This window comes from Heterocephalus glaber, unplaced genomic scaffold, assembly GCF_053883595.1.
Source record: "Heterocephalus glaber isolate CG9 unplaced genomic scaffold, H.glaber_assembly_v1.0 deba00000937, whole genome shotgun sequence".
Taxonomy (NCBI): domain Eukaryota; kingdom Metazoa; phylum Chordata; class Mammalia; order Rodentia; family Bathyergidae; genus Heterocephalus; species Heterocephalus glaber.
In genome coordinates this window covers 15,407,338-15,428,904 of record NW_028258173.1, presented here as the reverse complement: position 1 = coordinate 15,428,904, position 21,567 = coordinate 15,407,338, and the positions used below count along the sequence as shown (strand labels likewise).

Below are 21,567 nucleotides of genomic sequence, written 5' to 3'. Positions count from 1 at the left end.
CTAATTTCTCCACACCCTTCACAATATTTGTAAATGCCTAGTGTATACCTTAACCCTATGAAGTTGTGTAATACCTGTGGATCAAAATGAAGACCAGTCAATGTTCCACATATCCAGACATGACCTGACACTGAGGTAATAAGGACAATGACATTTCTACTGAACTGCTATCAATGGACTCTGTCTGAAGCATTTGATATATACAAATTCATCTATTAACTCATTAACCTGAATGTACTATAAGTAGCTCCTGTTTTACAGATGAAGAAACAAAGGCAGAGAAAGGTCCAGAACTGTGCCCCAGGTCATACAACCAACACAGGGGGAGCTAGGATTCCACCCGGGCTGCCTGGCTCTGCCTTTCATGCTGGGACCCCACCTCAGGCAGCCTCTTAGGAATCAGGAAAGCTCCAAAGGGGAGCAGAGGGGGAAACCCGGTGGCAGTGATGGATGCAATAGCACAGGAACAGTGCATGTGTGGGTCCCCCAAATGACAGAGGTGCCTGCTGCAATCACATCCAAAGTAGGAAGACAGGAGTTCCTCAAAACATACATTGGAGAAATAATCACTCATTTAAGAAATCACAATGGGATTACTTTAAAAGCCAACACATTCCAATACCACTATAATATAATAATTTTCTAAAATTAAATTTAAATATGATGGTTTAGGTTAATTTGTGTTATACACATGATTTTAAAATCATGCTGAGAACTCCAGGAAGGGCATACATTCTCAGGTGTGAAAAAGCATTACAAATGAACAAATGTGCATTGACTCCACTGTTTGTCCTATAAAAGACACGCAAAAAGGATCAGGCCTGGAGTTCAGTGGTAGAGCACTTGCCTGGCATGCACAAAGCCAGGGCTCAATCTCCATTGCCACAAACAAATGAGGGGAAAAAAAATCATAAAAACCATGAAATCAACCCAAAGTTTACCAGTAGAAGGCTGCCTAAGTACACTATGCTGGGTTCTATAGCGATTAAAAAAGCAAGGTATAGGGATGGGGAAGTAGCTCAATGGTAAAGCACGTGCCTAGCATGGAAAATGCCCTAGGTTCAATCCCCAGCACCACACACACACACACACACACACACACGCACGCACACACTCACTCACTCACACAGAGGAAAAAGTAGACTGCTATGTTTACAGAAAAACAGAGGAACAGACAACAAAATACTCACATGGAGGAGAACAGAGGAAATTATAAGATCCTTTTATTTTCTGTGATATACATTCAAAAATAAACACCTACTTCTTCCAATAAGCAAAAAATATTCAAATCCAATAAAAAGTAGATAGAGGAAAGGAAAGAAGGGAATGGAATTAATATGAAAAAATGGAAACAAAGTCTTTGTAAATAGGGAGGGATGGAGGGGTTGAAGGGAGGGCAGGGGAATGGAGAAAAAATAAGAACCAAGAGAGATTATGTGAAGGTGCAAATTTCCAATGATGAATGTCATTATATTGTATATGTAAAATGTACCAATAAAATAAAATTTTACTATATATATATAAATTTTACTATATATATATAAATATTTACTATATTATCTCTACGGAAAGTCACAACATTTTCCAAAAATTGTTGTATTTTTAACTTGAAGAGGAGTACATTATAAAGAGGACCATTAAGCAGATGAAGGACTTGCAACTGTGGCAAATTTGGGAATTGCTACTTGGAATGGTTCCTGTCTGATCCATCACACTTATTCATGGGCTTTCAGAACAGGACAGGATCTGACAGATGATACAGCTCAGTCATTTTCAATCTCTCTCCATCTTTCTCTTTGTGGTGGGGGTCGAACCCAGGGAATCAGGAGTGCTCAGCCTGTGCGCTGCTGAGCTGCATCCCCAGCCCAAACCACTCTTTAAATGGCATCAGAGTGCTTTCTCTAAATGCAGTCTTATGCAGAGCCATGCTGGCCTTGCAGGCACATCAGTGGACCAGTCTGGACAAAGAGGAGAGTCTGAAAACCACTCATTAGGAAGAACCCTTAGCTCAAACACTCGATCCCTTACTCCCAGTCACCAACCCAAATCCTCCCATGTCTGCGAGTCGCACTTTACATAGATGGGGTTTATAATCAAGAAAGTTAAATGGAAGAGCCAGGAAGCTGGCTTGGGGTTGATGAAGTATTTATAAGCATTTGAAAAGATCATTTCCTTTTAACTTTATCTGGAACTCGGTATGTTCTCCTGCCACCTGGCTCTGACTGCATGCAATGCATGTTCCCTGCTAGCAATGAATGTAAGACCCCATGCAGACCTGTCCTTCTCCCTGATGGGAGTCCCCTGAAGATGACAGTGATTCTCCAGTACTATTACCCTGTATTATCGTATTAAATGTCCTCCAAGGCCATCTGAGGAATTTCAACTTGAGGGGGAATCACTAATAAAATTGGATTTGAAAATGTTTCTACTTTTTACCAGCAGGACACTCACTTCCAGAATGTTCCACAGTGCTGGTGAGATCAAGTTAGATTTCAGAGTTTATTATCTTCCTGAAGCTACTGGAAAGTAAGTGAGAAGAGAGGCTGGAGCTACTAGAAAGTAAATGTGAAAACCCAGTGTTGCTTGTAAAACAGGAGACCGGGTGGTGAATATGCATGTAGAAATAGTTGGTATCTATTTTTTTTACTTTGAGCCAGGGTTTTGGTAAGTTGCTAAATTGCCCAGGCTAGGGTCAGGGATGTAGCTCAGTGGCGCCACACCTGCCTGGCAAGCATGAGGTCCTGAGTTTGATTTCTGAAACTGGAAAAAAAAAAAAAAAAAAAATTGCCCAGGCTGGGTTCAAACTTGCTATCCTTCTCCCTCAACCTCCCAGAGTGCTGGAATTACAGATGTGTGCCACCATGCCCAGCTCCTCTCTATTCTTTCCAATCTTTATCAGAAACTTTTTATCTTTTCATGTTGGCAGGAATCTTGCCCATACTTAGAAGGCAAATCTAAACTTCTCTTTGGCTCACTGCAGATCTTCAGTACACAGATGAATTTCAAGAAGGTGTATGTCCACCTCCCCAACCTGTTCAGATCTCAGTCGTCAGGTGGGAGCAATGCAAAGGAAATAAAGGAGGATATGTGGAGCCCCTTTCGTGTTATGGGTTCTGAGGACCACATGGGACTTTATTCATAGATAAAGTGTATGGTCATCATGACAAGGTGTTTGGGAAGAATTTGCAAAGAAGGCAGTTTCAGAAAAATGAGAAGAGAAACCCAAGTGGAGAAAAAAGTAAAAAGTATTTTAAAGTAATGAGTAGAAGAGGGAGATAAGGAACTGCGTGTAAATAAGAGGCAAGGATGAATCCAAGAGTGACTTCCCAAATAGACCCCGCACAGGAAGAGGAACGTGGCAGAGAAGAGTGGTGGGAAGAGGGGAGAGAAAGGAGCCTGTGGCAGGCGGGGCTGGGAAGCAGCTGCTCATCCTCCAGGCCACAGCCAGGAGATGCACACAGCCCGGCCCTCCAGTCCACAGGCTGAGCAATAGCACCTCGCTGGGAAGCAAGGCCCGTGAATGAAAGCACGGGTTCTGAATGGAGCATGGGCTGCTGCGGCACTTCTAGGAAGAGGAAGCAGGGACACTCAATTCAGGCACGTGCAATCCAGAGCTGGACTTGTCAAGGCAGAAAGAAGTAGAGGATGTTTGTGAATCCTGACTGATGGATTCACAATGAAGGCAAGACAAGAATCTCAAAGGAAGGCTGACTACGTCAAATGACAATGAATTACATGCACATAAATAGATGGGAATGAATCAGAGACTTCCCCAAAATAGGCAGGCATGTGGCCAGGTAGGAATCTTTCAGATGGCAAGCTTTCTCAGTTCAAAACTGTAAGAACCACCCTTCTTAACCAACTGGGAAAATTCTCCACTTAAAAAAATTACTCACTGTTAAAAATTTCCGCAATATCAATGTTAAAATGCTGAAGTGAAAAGATGGTTACATTCTTGTAGCAACATCTGTCTGGATAAAAAAGCTATATAATACTATGCAGATTGGAGTAACTTTGTGATTACAAAGCTCAAAAGATAAGGGGGAAAAGAACCCCAAAGGCCAAGCATTGGGGTCTGGATAAGAAAACTGGTCACACCAGCAAGCAGAAGGTGAGGACCTTGGCCCCCAGTGGCCAGCTTAGCAGCTGCAGCACCCCACCCCACCTCAACCCCCCGCCTCTGGCCTCCTGGCTGTGCTAGTACCTGGTTCCACACTACAGAGGCACAGGGGGTCATAAAGGACATTATCCTGAGCTCCAGAAGACAGAGCAGAAGTGAACAACAGAAAGACGGCCTCTCTCAGTCTCCTTGATGAAAAATTGAAGCCCACTGGAAAAGTGAAGAGAATCTCTGCAATAAAGGCACATCAGACCACCATACTGGCTAAGTTGGAGGGATCATCTCTTCCCATTGGAACCGGAAAGGGAAGGGCAGCTAGAACCTGCAGTAGAACCTTGCAGAGTTCAACCCTGCAGGAGGACAGGGAGCTCAACTTGGGTCCTGCAGCCAGAAATCTGCCTGAATCTCACAGGTCTGCTACTGGCTTCCTGAGACTCATTGACTTATATCTGCACACTGCTGCCCATGTTGTCCATTTTGATAGCAGAGACTTACCCTGAAGAAGGCCCTGCATTTTTCTTTTTTATTTGTTATTTGTTCTGTTCTTGTCTTTGTTCTTTCATTCTGTCTTTTCCTTGTCTTCAACAGTTTCTTAGAGTTTGCATGATCTTCTTGTGTCCTCTGGCCTCACTGCTACCCTTTCCATTTCCTTCTACCTATCTATCCCTTGCTCCCCAACTCCTTCTAACTCCCCATCCCGAAGGGTAAAGTTGCTATATTAAAGAGTTTATTCACTATAAACATATGTTGGGCTGGTCCTCAACTTTGATTTAATTCACACAGTTAAAGGTGATAGATTAATAACTACCACAAAATGTCATTTTCTAAACTGTGCTTGATGCTATGGTGTTGCTGACTGTATCACTTGGGTTAAGGTGTTGTGATTGATCTAATCAGTTGTCCTTCCTGGTATAATGAAAATGAGATAACCTCAGAGCCATTAGAGACTCAAAACCTAAAGACCAGGTATATCTGGAAGACACCTCTGAGAAGCAATCATTCCATAAGGGTTCTAAATACAAGCAACAGAGATACTTACAATAAGCAACTTCGAAGTATCAACCCAGGAATTAAACCAAGGACAGTTCCAAAAACAAAAATGAGAAGACATTTAAGCAAGGCACAGACTCAAACTTCCACCCCACAAAAGGCAAATTCTGGGGGAAACAAGGTGGAAAAGTCTGATATTTAACCACCTGGACACCCTGAACTGATAGCACAGGAAGTAACAAAACAGATGAATGAGGCTCTAGAAAAATTCAAAGCAGAAATAATCTCCCAGATAACTACAGAGATGGTGAGCAGAGTGAAAGACACGATTAGAGGCTCTATCACAGAAACAGATAAAAAATAGATGAGCTCAGAACCATGTTGGAAGCCATGAATACCCAGCATAAGAAAGAAATGGAAACCATGATCACCCAACATAAGAAAGAAATGGAATCCATGAAACAGATTCAAACAGATATCCAGGAGATTAAAAACTCCATTGAGCCGGGGATTTAGCTCAGTGGTTCCGCCTCCTGCCTCAGAAGCGGAAGGACCCGAGTTCCATCCCTGGTACCAAAAAAAAAAAAATTCCATTGAAAGTATACACAGTAGATTAAGGGAATGTGAAGATAGAATATCAGATATAGAAGACAGGATTGTGGTTAATGACCATGAAAACACGGATTTCTTAAAAATAGTAAGGGACCATGAGAAATCAATCCAGCAGCTGCTAGATGATGCAAAGAAGAATAACATAAGACTGATAGGAGTCCATGAAAAAACAAGAGAAAGTACAATTGACATAAAAAAAACTGTTCACAGAAGTAACAGTAGAAAACTTCCCAGACAGAGGTAGAGAATTGGACATACAGATAAGTGAGGCATATAGAACCCCAACTAGCCACAAGCAAAAAAAAAAAACTACACGTAGGCATATAATAGTCAAGATCCCAGAGACCCAACAGAAGAACAAAATCCTACAAGCAGTTAGAGAAAAGAAACAAATCACCTACAAAGGAAAGCCCATCAGAATCACAGCAGACTTCTCAACACAAACCCTTAAGTTAAGGAGAGCCTGGAGTGAAGTAGTTCAAGCCCTAAAAGAAAATAACTTCCAACCTAGACTGTTGTATACTGCAAAATTATCTTTCAAAACTGATGGGGGAATTAGATACTTCCATAATAGAGAACATCTGAGAAATCTCATGAACACCAAACCAGCACTCCAAAAAATTCTAAACAATATCCTAGAAAAAGACAATGAAGGTCACAACTCCCATGAGGCCCAACAGGGCGAAGCCACCAGGCAAGGCAAGAAACTAAAGGGAAAGGGGGAAAAATAAAAAATAAAAGAACCAACAATAGTAAAACATCATGACAAGGATGAATCAATAGCTATCAATCATAACCATCAATGTTAATGGGCTCAATTCACCAATCAAAAGAAATAGACTAGCAGAATGGATTAAGAAGCAAAATTCAACAATATGCTGTCTACTAGAAACACACCTAACTCAAAAAGAAATTTCATAGACTGAAAGTAACAGGACAGAATACAGTTCTCCATGCAAAAGGAATCCAGAAGAAAGCAGGGGTAGCAATCTTATTTGCAGACAAAGTAGATTTCAAACCAGAACTAATTAAGAGAGACAAAGATGGTCACTACATCCTTGTGAAGGGAAAAATCCAAGAGGAAGAAATGAAAATCATAAATATATATGCACCAAATACGAATGCCCAACTGTACAGAACGAATATTAATAGACATGAAAAACCAAATAAACACTAACACAATTGTAGTAGGGGACCTCAATACCTCACTATCACAAATGCACAGATCATCTAGACAAAAAATCAACAATGAAATTCTAGAATTGAACCAAGCTACTGAACAAATAGACTTAATAGATGTTTATAGAGTGTTCCACCCCACAAAATCAGAATATACATTCTTTTCAGCTGCACACGGGTCATTCTCCAAAAGAGACCACATGCTAGCTCATAGGACATGTCTTAGTCAATGTAAAAGAACTGAAGTTACCCCCTGTATATTATCAGACCATAGTGTAATAAAATTGGAGGTCAATAGTATTAGAAATTGCAAACCCCCCCCCAAACACTTGAAAATTGAGTAACACCCTCCTGAACAACCAATGGATCACAGAGGAAATTAAACAGTTTCTACAAGTAAATGAAAATGCCAGGACAACATACAGGAATCTAAGGAACACAATGAAAGCAGTTCTATGAGGGAAATTCATAGCAGTGAATGCCCATATTAGGAAAACAGAGAGAGAGCTCAAATAAACAACCTGATGCTGAACCTCAAGCTCTGAGAAAAAGAAGAGCATGACAAACCCAAAGCTCATACAAGAGAGGAAATTATAAAGATTAGAGCAGAAATCAATGTAATGGAGACTAAAGAGAATGATACCAAAAAATCAATGAATCAAAGAGTTGGTTTTTTGAAAGAATAAATAAAATCGATAAACCTTTAGTCAATCTTATCAAAAAAAGGAAAGAAAAGGCTCAAATCCATGCAATTAAGAATGAAAAAGGTGAAGTCACAACAGATCCAGCAGAAATCCAAAGGATCATCAATACCTATTTCAAGAACCTGTACTCTAATAAAATGAAAAACACAGAAAAAAATGGACAGATTCCTAGATACATACTAATTGTCAAAGCTAAATGAGGAAGATCTAGAAATTCTAAACACATCAATTACAATGAGTGAAATTGAAAATGCAATTAAAAATTTACCAACAAAGAAAAGCCCAGGTCCTGATGGCTTCACTGCTGAATTCTACAAGACATTTAGAGAAGAACTACTGCCATTACTCTTTAAACTCATCAAGGAAATTGAAAAGGAAGCAATACTTCCAAATTCATTCCTGGAAGCAAGTGTTACTTTGATTCCAAAACCAGGGAAAGACCCAACCGAAAAAGAGCACTACAGGCCAATCTCCCTAATGAACACAGATGCAAAAATCCTCAACAAGATACCGGCAAACAGAATACAGAGGGTCAGCAAGAAGATCATACACCCTGACCAAGTCGGATTTATCCCAGTGATGTAAGGATGGTTCACCGTATGTAATCAATAAGTATAATACATTATATTAACAGAGCCAAGGACAAAAACCATATGATCATCTCAATAGATACAGAAAAAGCATTTGACAAAATCCAACACCCATTCATGATAAAAACCCTACAGAAAATTGGAATAGAAGGTCTTTATCTCAACTTGATTAAGACTATCTATGAAAAACCAACAGCCAACATCATACTAAGTGGTCAAAAACTGAAAACTTTCATGCTAAAATAAGGAACAGGACAAGGATGCCCACTATCACCACTCCTGTTCAATATAGTTCTGAAAACATTAGCCACAGCAATTAGAAAAGAGAAAGGAGGGGCCAGGGATTTAGCTCAGTGGTTCCGCCGCCGCAAGCACAAGGTCCCGAGTTTGATCCCTGGTACCAAAAAAAAAAGAAAAGAAAAGAGAAAGAAATAAAAGGAATAAAGATAGGAAAGGAAGAAGTTATACTGCCATTATTTGCTGACGATATGATACTTTACAGAGAAGATCCAAAAAACTTGGCCAAAAGACTTCTAGACTTAATTGACAGATTCAGTAGAGTAGCTGGATACAAGGTCAACACTCAAAAAAACAATAGCCTTCTTGTACACAAATAACAGACTCACTGAGAGAGAAATTAGGGAAACAATTCCTTTTACAATAGCATCCAAAAAAATGAAATATCTAGGAATCAGTCTAACAAACGAAGCAAAAGACCTCTACACTGAAAACTACCGCACTCAGAAAAAAAGAGATTGAAGAGGATATAAGAAAATGGAAAGACATCCCTTGTTCCTGAGTAGGAAGAACCAATATAGTGAAAATGGCCATACTTTCAAAACTGCTATACAGATTTAATGCAATGCCGATTGAAATTCCAACAATATACTTCACAGAACTAGAGAAAACAATCGAAAAATTCATTTGGAAACAGAAGAAACCTAGAATAGCAAAAGCAATTCTAGGCAACAGAGCCATGCCAGCGGGTATGACAATCCCCAACTTGAAACTATACTACAAAGCTACTGTGATTAAAAACAGCATGGTACTGGCAAAGAAACAGACCCGAGGATCAGTGGAATAGATTAGAAGATGCAGAATCAACTCCAGACATACTCAGCCACCTCATCTTTGACAAAGAAGCCAACCACCCTTACTGGAGGAAAGATATCCTCTTTAATAAATGGTGTTGGTAAAACTGGATTTCAACCTCCCAAAGATTAAATCTAGACCCATATCTATCACCATGCACTAAACTAAGTAAGACTGAAGTGAATTAAAGATCTAAATATTAAAATTGAGAAAGTAAACTTGCTGGAAGATAAGTTGGGTAGAACTCTTGAAGACATTGGCATAGGAAAAGACTTTATGAACAAAGCCTAAGTAGCATGGTAATTAGCACAAAGAATCAACAACTGGGATCTCATCTTACTAAAAAGCTTCTGCACTGCAAGAGAAACCACCAACAGAGCTAAGAGACAATCTACAATGCGGGAAAAAGTGTTTAGCAGTTATACCTCAGACAAAGGACTACTATCTAGAATATATAAAGAACTTAAAAAAAAATCAGACCCTCCAAATTTAAAGACCCAATTCAAAAATGGGCATCTGAAATGAACAGACATTTCTCAGACAAAGAAGTAAAAGCAGCAAATAAACATATGAAAAAATGTTGATCATCACTGGTCATTGGAGAGACGCAGATGAAAACAATGCTGAGATTCCACCTCACCCCAGAAAGAATGGCTGCTATCAAAAAATCAGCCAATAACAAATGCTGGCGGGGGTGCGGGGGGAAAAGGAACCCTGCTCCACTGTTGGTGGGAGTGCAGACTGGTGGAAACACTGTGGAAATCAGTATGGAGATGCCTCAAAGAACTAGGACTAGAGGTCCCATTCGACCCAGCTATTCCCCTGCTGGGTATCTTCCCCAAAGAATTAAAAGAATCATACCACAGCGATATATGTGCACCCATGTTTATAGCGGCACAGTTTGTAATAGCTGAAGGTTGGAAATAGCCCAAGTACCCATCAACTGGAAACTGGATAAAGAAGATGTGGTTTTTTAAAAATAAAATGGAGTACTACTCAGCCATAAAGAATGGGAAATTAGAGACATTTATAGCTAAATGGATGCACATTGAGGCCATCCTCTTTTTTTTTAAGTTTAAATGCACTTTATTTTTAGACAACCTAGATGACGTTTTGTTTTTTTTCCCTAAAAAACAATGCCTCCATTCCAAATAAATCACAGTCGAAATAAACGAAGCATTCAAGATGACATCAGTCCCATTTGTCTAAAATCCTGGTGTTGTGTGGATGACAAGCAGCAGCCAGTTATGACAAGTGACAGATCCAAGGTAACCGCCATCCTCTTAAGTGAAATAAATGGGACACAGATGTGTAAATACCGAATGGTTTCTCTGGTGTGAGAAACTGAAAGTGTAAATAAGGATTAAAATGAATAATTAATAATTTTAAATAGGAAGAAAAGGTCCAAAAGGGTAGGGGAAGTGGGAGCGAGGGGAAAGGAAAGAAGAGAAAGGAAAAATTATGAGAAAAGGAAAAATTGGAAACAAAGTCTTTGTAAACAGGGAACAGTGAAGGGGGTGAAGGGCAGACAGGGAATGGGGAAAAAATAAGAACAAAGCTCAGTTGTTCCGTAGCCTGCCTCGCAAGCGCAAGGACCCGAGTTCGATCCCCAGTACCAAAAAAACCCCACCAAGATACATCATGTACAGGTACAAGTACCCAATGAAAAATGTGAATGTATTGTATACCTAAAATGTACCAATAAAAGAATTTAAGAAAAAAAAAAAAGATAAGGGGGAACTGCAGACACCCAAAATCCCAGCACTATGGGAGGCTGAGACAGGAAGATTGCACATTTGAGTCCATCCTGAATAAGTTAACAAAGTACTGTTTGAAAAATCTTTTAAAAAGGGCTTGGAATGTAGCTCAGGGTGAAGGCCCTATTTTAACTCCAGTACCACACAAACACACACACAAACACACACAGACATCCAGCCAACTGCACTTTATTTAATAATTGAAATGTATTATTTACTATTTTTACAGAAGGAAATATGCTCCACAAAAATCCAGTTGTATTATTCTAGCCTCACCAACTTGTAGTGAACACAACACTACAGGTGTTAGGAAATAGTAGAAGAGACATCAAATCTTTCAGTACTGCAAGCGGAAAATAAACAAGGAAAACAAGGAGATTCTCCTAGTAAAATCTTCTATTGAACATTTCTCGAAAAATCTTTTTTATGATGATTGCCCTATTTAAAGTCATTGTAGTGATGTTAAAAATGCAAACAAGGGCTGGGGATTTAGCTCAGTGGTTCCACCACCTGCCTCAAAAGCACAAGGTCCTGAGTTCAATCCCCAGTACCAATAAAAATAAATAAAATAAAAATGCAAACAACTTCACAGTGTTCTGTTGTGGTGGAGAAGCACATCTTATCTTCTACACTCACTCCTCAAAATGGCTGATTAATTTTCTCTGAAGTACAAAGAGGGCTTGGGAGCAGCTGGAGCAAATGGAAAGGGGATAACCTGAGCAAACAAACCATATGTTCGAGGCTCCGGCTTCACCAGGTACTAAGTGGCCAGGCGGCTGAGATGTGGACACAAGTCCAGGCCCATGCAGAGGCCCTGGCAAAGTACATCAGGCTAGTAAAGGCTCTCAGAAGTCTTGTAGTAACGAAATATGTTCAACTCTGTATATCCACTCCCTTCCTTGTTTGTGCAATTAAATTTATACTTCAGTGGGAGTTATAAATGGTGCTAGACTGCTTCCACCTAAATCCTCTGGCACCCTGGGGATTTTTGAACTGATGACTACTTACGACACCAGTCTCTTGCCTTGATCCATATGCCACCATCTTTGCTGTGAGGGTCTTCTTCAGGCCCGTGCTTATTGCTTCCTTGTGACTCAGCTGGAGGACTGTTTGTCCTGGCCCCTAAAATGTCCCTGATTATCTGGCCCCATTTTGGGGGGAGTATCAGGGATCAAACTCAAGACCTCGAGCTTGTCAGGCAAGCACTGTGCCGCTGAGCCAAATCTCCGGCCCTATCTGGCCCCATTTTTAAAGAAGGGTTACTTCCTTTGATCCAAAAAATTCTGTGCCACATTACATATTCAGGGCTAATTGTGATGTAGAGATAAAAGTCATTTCTTAATCAGCTAAGCTGTGTTTCCATGCCCCCAAGGAAAGGAGACTTTCATTACCTTAGCTTACACAACAGTTGAGATGGCTAGATGAGCCTCTCATTTCTTGCCAAACATAACAATCCCAGGGTGCTGATGAATAAATATATTCTTTGCTGGCCTTGTCCTTGGTTCCCTAATGAACTGGAGTAGTTTCTGTTGCCTTCTGATGGGGACTCGGTGGAAGGTGGGGGTGGGGAGGGTGAAGAAGGGAGACGGGTGGAGAAGGATGCTGGTCGTCAGGCTACCTCAGAGTACACATCTGCTCCTTGGACTACTGAGGAAGTCGATGACGGCCCAAACTGAGTGAAATTCCTACCTAAGACAGTTAGCTTCTTTTAGGAAAAATAGCTCAGTCTTCCTGTTGCCACTCCTGGGGAGACAACCTGAGTTCATCCTGGGTGACTGACGATGGGTTCTTAACTGTGCACAGCCCTGATGCTGCTTGCCGGGCTTATCTAAGCCAGCGCCAACAATCCCGTCTCTCATGGCAACTCAGTATGGTTTGAGGTTCCCATTACAGAGTCATTTCATTCTGCCTGCTCTCTTACAATTTTGTTTTCATACTCCTTTCCCGTAAATAATCAAAATGTTGGAACAGCGCACTGTTCCGCACAGCCTCTCCCCTTTGTGGCATGGCCTGCCAATTTGGCTAACAGAAAAGTCTGTCCTGTGTGCCATTGCCTCTTTCGTAGATTCTTATTAAAGGATGTTGAAGTGAGGATAATATAATAGAACTGTAGCGATAATACATCCCAACTGTATCCTTGTATATTCTAGGTCAGTGGTGGTGAACCTATGGCACGCGTGCCCATTTGTATCACTGAAAGCTCTAAAAGGTTCACCATTGGTGTTCTAGGTAACCGTTACCAACTCACAACTTAAAGTTTCCAAATTCCTACAAAAAACAAAACTCCTTTTCCCTCACATGTTATGACTGAGGCTGAATTGATGCTGCTGAGTTATGTTCATCTTCAATACAGATTTTTTTTTAAGCTCTCAGAAAACCAGAATCAACTACGTACGTTGGAAGGCAGCCAGTCTCCTTAGGGACCTTCCTTTGTGACTTTACAAACTTCAGAAGAACCTGACTGTTTTGAAGAACTGGTTAAACTGTCCTCTGGAAAACTGTCACTGTGCTGTTCTTTGTTTAGTGTATAATTAACATTTTCCCCATAATTGAGTTAAAGATATTTTTCCACTTCCTGGGCAAATGGCATTTCTGTGTAATTCTAAACATACATAGGCACTCCCGGCGATGAAAAAGTGCCTGTGTCTTGATAACTGAGATAATGCTGAAGTCCTAGATGACCCTAAATATAAAATTGTCTTGCCTGGTTTTTGTCACAATGAGGGTGGCACAGGTCTAAGGGACAGGCAGACAGTCAGGCAGGGGATCCCAGTTACACATGCGCTCTTGCTCTGGGTGAATACTGCCTGAGCAGTTGGGAGTTTTCAGAGCCCTAAGTGCTGTGGCTCTGAGGAAGGGTGGTATGGTGACCCTAGGTGGGAGTCTGGCACTGGGGAAGTTTTCCTTTTGGGTACAGAACAGGAAATACGGGGCTTGAAAAAGACATCAAAAAGAGGTATTTGGGATTCAAGGATTGACAGAACAAAGAGCTCAATTAAAAAGCATTTAGAGGGGATTTAGCTCAGTGGTTCCAGTACCTGCCTCGAAAGCGCAAGGTCCCGAGTTCGATCTCCGGTACCAAAAAAAAAAGCATTTAGAACAGGAAAGAAGATGAAGGCAATTGAAAGCATCTGTCGTGAAGCACAAGAGCAGACCCAGAGGCAGAGCACAAAGACTCAGAGGCAGCACACAAAGGGTGGCCTCTTTAGCTCAGGGTGTCCAGGGCAGAGCTGGACTGAGTCCATGGCTGAGTCCATGCCAGGGATGACAGCTTCAAAACGTGTGCTGGAGGCCTGAAGGACAGGACCTAGAGCCAGAGAGAAAGATCAGATCCCTAGTCACTGGGGAGATGGAAAGCAAAGCTGTCCTATATCGGGGATGGAAAACAAAAGCGAACAAGTCAGAAAGAATGCAGCTTCCCTATGGAGAATTAAATCCAGACCTTAGCCTGACATTGAGTGTTCCACGCTCTGCCCTCCACAAGTCCTGATGGCCAGGATCGGGCAGCAGCACCTGCCTGCTGGGCCAGGATAAGCGTGCTATGGAGTGAGTTGTACCCTGCCTCCGTGTGCTGAGACCCTGACCCCCAGTGGAACAGTTTATTTGTGATGGGACCATTTGGAAGTACAAAATGTAGGTGTAGGTGAGGTCATGAAGGTAGGAAAATCATGATGGGATTAGTGTCCTTATGAGACCAGAAAACTTGGTTTCTGTCCTTGCCATGGAGATACAGTGAAAAGGTGACCATTTTCAAACTACTCAGAAAGCCCTCTCCAGGAATGGAATTAGCCGGGCACCTTGACCTTGGACTTTGCAGCCACTAGAAGTGGGGGAGATAAATGTCTATTGTTTAAGCCCCACCCCGAATCTATGTGGCCCAAGCTGACCAGACAGAGCAGGTGTTTGTAGGGGAGGAGCTCCACCATCCTTCAGGTCAGCTTCAATGCCACCTTCTTCCAGGGATCTTTCTATATTTCTCTCAGATAATGCTTCTCTCTCCTTCCTACAACTCATAGATCGCACTTCAACGATAGCACTTACATTTCACAGGTCTTCCTTGCAGTACTGACAGCTAATATTCATCAGCTCTGACTTAATTTTCCCAAACTCTGCCCCCACTCTGGCCAATGCAGGTCCTGAGCCAACTCTGAGGCCAGAGACACCTCCCCGCTGCCCCAAAGGGCACTTGGAGTTATTGTGGCAGGTACACAGCAGGACAGGTTCCTGGCTTATACACTTCCCATCTCTTCCCTGGCCACAGTACACTGGTGTGCCCTGTTTTCATGACCTGATTATTGCCAAGATCAGTTCTGCCGCACTACCACCTCTCATCTGGAGAGCTGCCAGGTAAAATGCGGGATGACAGGGGCTGGAGGTGCAGTTCAGAGCACTCAGCTAGTACGAACGACACACTGGGTTCAATCCCCAGCAACATAGGCCACAAAACCAGTCAAAATACAAGAGAAGAACCTTTTAGCAGAACCGAGTCTCGTGCAATATTTGGACATACTTACACCAAAAATTATTTTCTATTTATCTGAAAATTCAAATGTAACTGAACACCCTATATTTTTTCTTACAGAAGCTAACAACCTTGGCTCCCCAGCACCACATGACTGAGTACTCCTCTGCCTAAGACTGCTGTGCCCTGTCCTTGACAGTCTCCCACACCGATGACCACTGCCCTGTCCCTGAAACCCCAGGCCCTAACCCAGAGGCCAGCATTCTGCTTTTCACACTGCAACTTCAGGATTCCCCAGAGCCAATCCTCTGCCCTCTGGTCTGAATCTCTGCTGAAAGCCCAGCATGGCACTGTCCAGCCCAGAGTACATGTCTGGTGCCAGCCTGGGGCCTCAGCTGGGTCCCTTTCTCATCTCCAGAAATCCCCATGAATTGCTGATGACTCCCAGGTTTTGACCAGAACATCCAGCTATTTTTATCTAGATTATGACCCCGCAGGGCCAGGGAGGACAGCTCAATGATGCCATCCAGCATTGTATTTTGCACATTATGTAGGCTTCATAAGTGACTGCTGACCTCAGACTAAAAGATGGTACCCAAAGGTATGGCCTGGGCAAGAATAAAAATAAAATAAAATAAAATAAAATAAGGGCAGAATAAAATAATGAGAGACCAACTCACACTTTGAGTCATACAGAAAAGGTGAGTAAGAGACTGTACAACTGTAATTTCTTCATGTATTTTGTCCCCAGATTATGTCAAATGAGAATAAAATAATTTATGCCTCTCTAGAAGTCTGATGAGCAATGCAGGGAATATGCAGGGGCTTGGCAGAAAGAGAGCAAGCCCCTTAGAAATTCTCAGAGGCAACTAAGGCTCACAGAAGGTGGTCTGAAGTCTTCCGCATGCAGGAGGACTGTCTTCGGGACTGGGTGGTGCCATGGGGACAGCATTGTTAAGAGTCATATTTTGGGGCTAGGGCTATAGCTCCATGGTAGAGAGCTTGCCTAGCACGCACCAGGCCCTGGGTTTGATCCCCAGTAGAGAGGAACAAAAGCCATGTTTTCATACTGTTTCCAAAATGTCACACCTTAATACGTATTCTTAAAAGATGAACACAGTATCATCAAACATTTTTCAGATTTCATTTCTCTGTTAATATTATCTATCATGTCCACAATTTATGGTACAGTCAGCAGTTCTATAGCCAATGAATGCCAAAGGTTTTAGGTCCAAGCAAGGTAAAATTTAATCCTAAGGTTCACCAGACAAATACCTGCTTTTGTGTAGTTACATGGAAAAGACTTCTCTTGTCCACATACTGATTGATATTTTGGATTTAAAGTCCAAGCACAAGCTTTCAGTGAAGCAGAAAGCAGGATAGTATCAGGTATCACTAAAACAAAACAATTTCCTGGACAATTAGTACCTTCCGGTAGCATAACTGCAGCCCAGTCCGCACGGAAGGGCATTAAGATCTCTTCGAATGTGTGCTCCTGTAGAGCATTCGTGGGGTGGACAGCTGCGCTGGCATCACCCGCAACACAGCAATGTGCGTTCACTGAATATTTACCGAGCACTCGGCTAGGATTTCAAGTGAATTATTTAATATAATCTTTACATCACCTTTATGAGATAGTCATCGCATTGTCCTCACTTACAAATAAAGAAACGGAAATAAACAGGAGGTAATGTGCATAAGCTCTAATGCACAACAATGCCTAATGGGCATTGGAGACAGCATTCAGCCAATTCCAAAGAACACCTCTATGGTTCAGCAACAGTGGAGCTGGGGGAACCACTCAGCTGCTTTTTGTCCACACCGTGCTGAGAGCCTCCCATGCACTCGGTCTCGGGTTGGCCAACTAGCCCGGGGCCAGCCTGGGCCTGCTGGACTGCATGTGTGAAGATGACAGTGCCAGTGTGTTTTGTTCACATGTGGCTGCTTTTGCAATAATAGAAACTTACAAACCACAAAGCAGAAAATATTTAAACTACAATCCTCAGCAGAAAATAATTTCCAGCCTCTGTGTCAAGATCATCAGATGCTTATGTCAGTAGCTCCCAGAAGGAGAAATTTCCCCAATTTTAGAAAAGAGTTACCAGGCTCAGAAAAGCTGAGCTGCTTGTCCTAAGCAGTGGGTTCCTGGATAACATACTTTAAAATTCATATTTTGTCATACGAGTGTAGCATTTTTTTTGAAGCTAAGGACACTGGGCAAAATATGCTACATATTTTCTTATTATTTCATAAAAGAAAAGATATTTTAATACTCAGGTATGATGGGATATAATTATCAACAGTCATGCAGAACAAATAGATTTAAGAAAAATTTGAATACTATTCTTTTTTTAAAAAAAAAAATTCTGCAGAGAATAGATAAGGATGTAACCATGGACCGGCCCATATTAAGAAATGAATGGGGTACTTGCTGAGGAATTCCATTCTGGAAGTGTTAGATCCAGAGAACACACAGGCCTATCTGACTCCTGACGCCCATGGTAGCTCATCCATCTATCTATCTATCTATCGATCTACTGATCTATCATCACCCTTGCAAGCATTCCTTCTATAACTTTTAACTAAGCACCTACTATGTGCTGGAAACTTAGCTCACACCAAGGACATGATAAATTATTTTCCTGCATTTCTCTCACCATCACTCTTTCCTTCAACTATTTTGATTGAAATATAAAATTCAAATATCACAGATCAGTTAACCATTTTCTTATTATGACCACTTGAGCTGTGAGCCACTGAGGAAAATAATCCAAATGAAAAACCACAACACAATATTATAGAATCTCTCTCTCTCTCTTTCTCTCTAAATAATGACTTCAGAGACTTGTAAGACAAAAAGTCACTAAATTATTTCATCAAGCCACAGAGACTGCCCACTCCAGAATTCTGAACTCTCAATGTAATTGTTTGCACATATAGCTTCATGGCTTTAAGGTTCTCTAATATATAAACCCCACCTTCTGCCAATAACTACTACAGTCTCTTCAATATTATGTTCCTGGAAACTATTCTTCCACTATAGTGAACTACCATCAATAAACCCATCAAACTATTTAAAAGTTACAAGCAAAAGTTAATTATGAGCATGACTATCAAAGAACTTTAAATTAACATTAATGTTCTTGAACAAATGAGAATATTCAAATTATTATATAACTATGTAATAGCCTACATTTAAATATTTGATTCTGAATTATTCCTCTTTTTAAAAAATTATTACATTGAAAAGAAAAGTACAAGAATGTTCTAATTACTCCACTGATCATAGAAAGAGTATTTTTTTAAAAAAATTAGATGAAACTTACTGTGTATTCTGATTCCAGGTGTTCATTTGGAGAAGAGAGAAAAGAAAAAAAGAGAGATAACGATGATTCAGACTACACATACGTAATATAAAACCACAAAACAACTACTAGTGAGCTACAGTTATTATTAAAAATATGGTAAGGACGCCTTCTAAAAATTGGATTTTCATAAATACTGAATCTCTTTATGTTTGCTCTGCAACTCTTTCACCTGACACTTCTGTGGTTGGGCAGATAAGGACAATAAGACAAGATTCAATTAGCCTATAGGTTTGTGGCTAATTAAAAACCCAAGGGTTGGGATTATAAAAGCAGAATTAAAGACTAATAACTCTGGTAGAGCATTTCATTAACCACAAAGAAAACCTTTTAAGTGGAAAAGTAGCTTTTATAACCCATACAAAGTACTTGTTATGATGCTGACATGGGTTCCCAAGTTTCAGTGTGTTCGAGCAAAGGGGCCAAATCTAAATTTTGAGTGGCCACAGCTTCCGGTACAGTATCCAGCACAGAGAGTTTATCATTGCATTGGGGGAAAATAATCTTAAAGATTTTCTTATTATCCAAGAGTAAAGGAAGTCATTGGGGGCAGAGAGACTCAAAAACTTTCCTTTCTTTTTTATTTCTTTTTTGGGGCAAAAAAACTAAACCCAGAGCCTTTGCACTGAGCTACATCCCCAAACCCTTTAAAAAAATTGTATTGTTTGTTATTCAGACAGGACCTTGCTAAGTTGTCCGTACTGGGGTCAAACTTGTAATCCTCCCACGTCAACCTCTCAGTGCTGGGATTATAGGCCTGTGCCACACACCCAGCTCACAAGAAACTTTTCCAAAACTTATAATCAATGTTTTTGGGGAAGGAACTATAAAACAAACAAGTCAAAGTAAACAACTTGTTTATTGATAAATCATAGGGAAAAGTAAGGAAAATAAACCTCTAGACCTTTACCTTAGGCTCCCACAGGACCTTCATGGATAATCAGCCCTAACTCAGAGAAATTCCACTAGTGCCATGCCCTTGCATTCACTCTGTATGCTTCTGCTAAGACTTACCTGTAATTGTGTAGGGATAATAGTTCCAAGCCTTCTCTGTCACATAAAATATTTTGGGGACCACAGCTCTAGCCCAACTAGGCAGTTTGCTAAGAGGAAAGAAAGAAAGAGAAGATTATTAGAGTCTGTTCAGAGCCTCACTATGCTACTACATCTTTCTAAATAAACAGCTAGAGAAGTCAGAGGAATTCTCAGGCATCTCTTCTTTCCATGCTCATCCCTTCCCCATCCCTCTGGTCTTTACTACATAATCAGCCATTTCCTATGCATATTCATGTACTTTCAAAATTTATAAAGGCAGAAAGCTGCAGCCTGGTGTGGGGAAGGAGGGCCCTGGGGCTGTAAGCCTGTCCTTTTAGATCGGATTCGTAAGACCATGAGAATTTGGGGCCTCTGGAGAGTGTGACCAAGCTGGCCTTTGACTTCTAGAAGTAGTATGTTGGAAGTAGTAGAAAGGGTAATTATGATATGGCAACTTGATTGGATTAATAAATGCCTGGGAGCTTAGTAAAGCACCCTTTTGGTTGTGACCTGGAGGGGACACAGAGGCATAACCTTGGGTACTACACATGGTCCCTGGCAGGTTCTTTTCTGGCACTGTTCCCCTGCTCTGCTTCCTGGCTACCATGAACTAAGCATTTTTGCTTTGCCAACCCTTCCACAATGGTGTTTCTGACTTTGAGCCAGTTGACCATGGACTGAAACACTCTTCCTTTAAGTTGTGGGTATTGGGTATTGGGTATTGTGTCTTGGAAGGGGAAGCTGACTGATACAGATGTTTAAGCCCAAACAGGGGGAAACACAGGCAAGTGTTAGAGAGGGGACTGAGCCTAGCAGCCTATGTGAGCTGCCATTAGAAAATGAACAAAAACAATAAAGAGTAGAAATATGGAGATACAAAGAGAAACAAAACATAGCTCCTTGATGGATTTAGTGGGTTGAACCTGTCTCTAAAAAGGATGTCTACATCTTAACCTCCAATACCTGTGAATACGATTTCATCTGAAAACAGCGAATTTGTAGATGTAACTAAAGGATCTCAAGATGAAATCATCCTGGATTTAGGGTACCCCTAACTCCAATGACTGGCATCCTTATTAGAGAAAGGAGAGGAAGATTTGGGGTTCACAGACATGCAGAGGAGAAACCATATGAAGACAGCAGCAGAAATTGGGGTAATACTGTTAGAAGAAAAAGGACACCAAGGATTGCTAGAGACGCCAGGGGCAGGGAGAGATTGCAGAACAGAGGCCCCTACAGGAGACACTTCCAACACCTTGTTTATTTTACTTCTGGTCCCAGATCTGTAAGAGGATAAATCTGTGTGGTTTTAAGCCAAATCCAGTTTATGACAGTTGTGTCAGCTTCGGAAACTAATCCAATGACAGAGCCATTCCCGTGGACCAGAGGCCTGGACAGCCATTTGCAGCAAACAAATTCTCAAAAAGAACAGGTCCCAAGGTCTTTTCTAAACTAAATATTAATTAAGTTTTGTTTTGTTTTCTGCCAGAGGTAAACCCTATAGCTTAGTGCAGGCCCAGAGAATTCTACCAATGCCTCATAACATTTAAGGAACATATGAAAGTTCCTTAAAATTTATCTGCATGATTTTACTTCCCCCCAGGGCCATATCCAACGGTTTTTCTGCATTCCCAGAGGCTGCCATTTTGCTTCTTTCCTGT

At 41.2% G+C, this 21,567-nt stretch overlaps 1 protein-coding gene across 1 annotated transcript in view; it reads right to left on the bottom strand.

Annotated features, from left to right (window-relative positions):
* Nucleotides 1-21,567, bottom strand: part of Pitpnc1 (phosphatidylinositol transfer protein cytoplasmic 1) — a 273,815-nt gene that overhangs the window by 114,221 nt on the left and 138,027 nt on the right. Inside the window, exons 3-4 of the mRNA XM_087208224.1 lie at nucleotides 19,886-19,974; nucleotides 18,833-18,840 (exon numbers count right to left, since the gene is read on the bottom strand). Coding sequence (XP_087064350.1) covers nucleotides 18,833-18,840; nucleotides 19,886-19,974 — 97 coding nt within the window. The remainder of the gene's footprint in view (nucleotides 1-18,832; nucleotides 18,841-19,885; nucleotides 19,975-21,567) is intronic.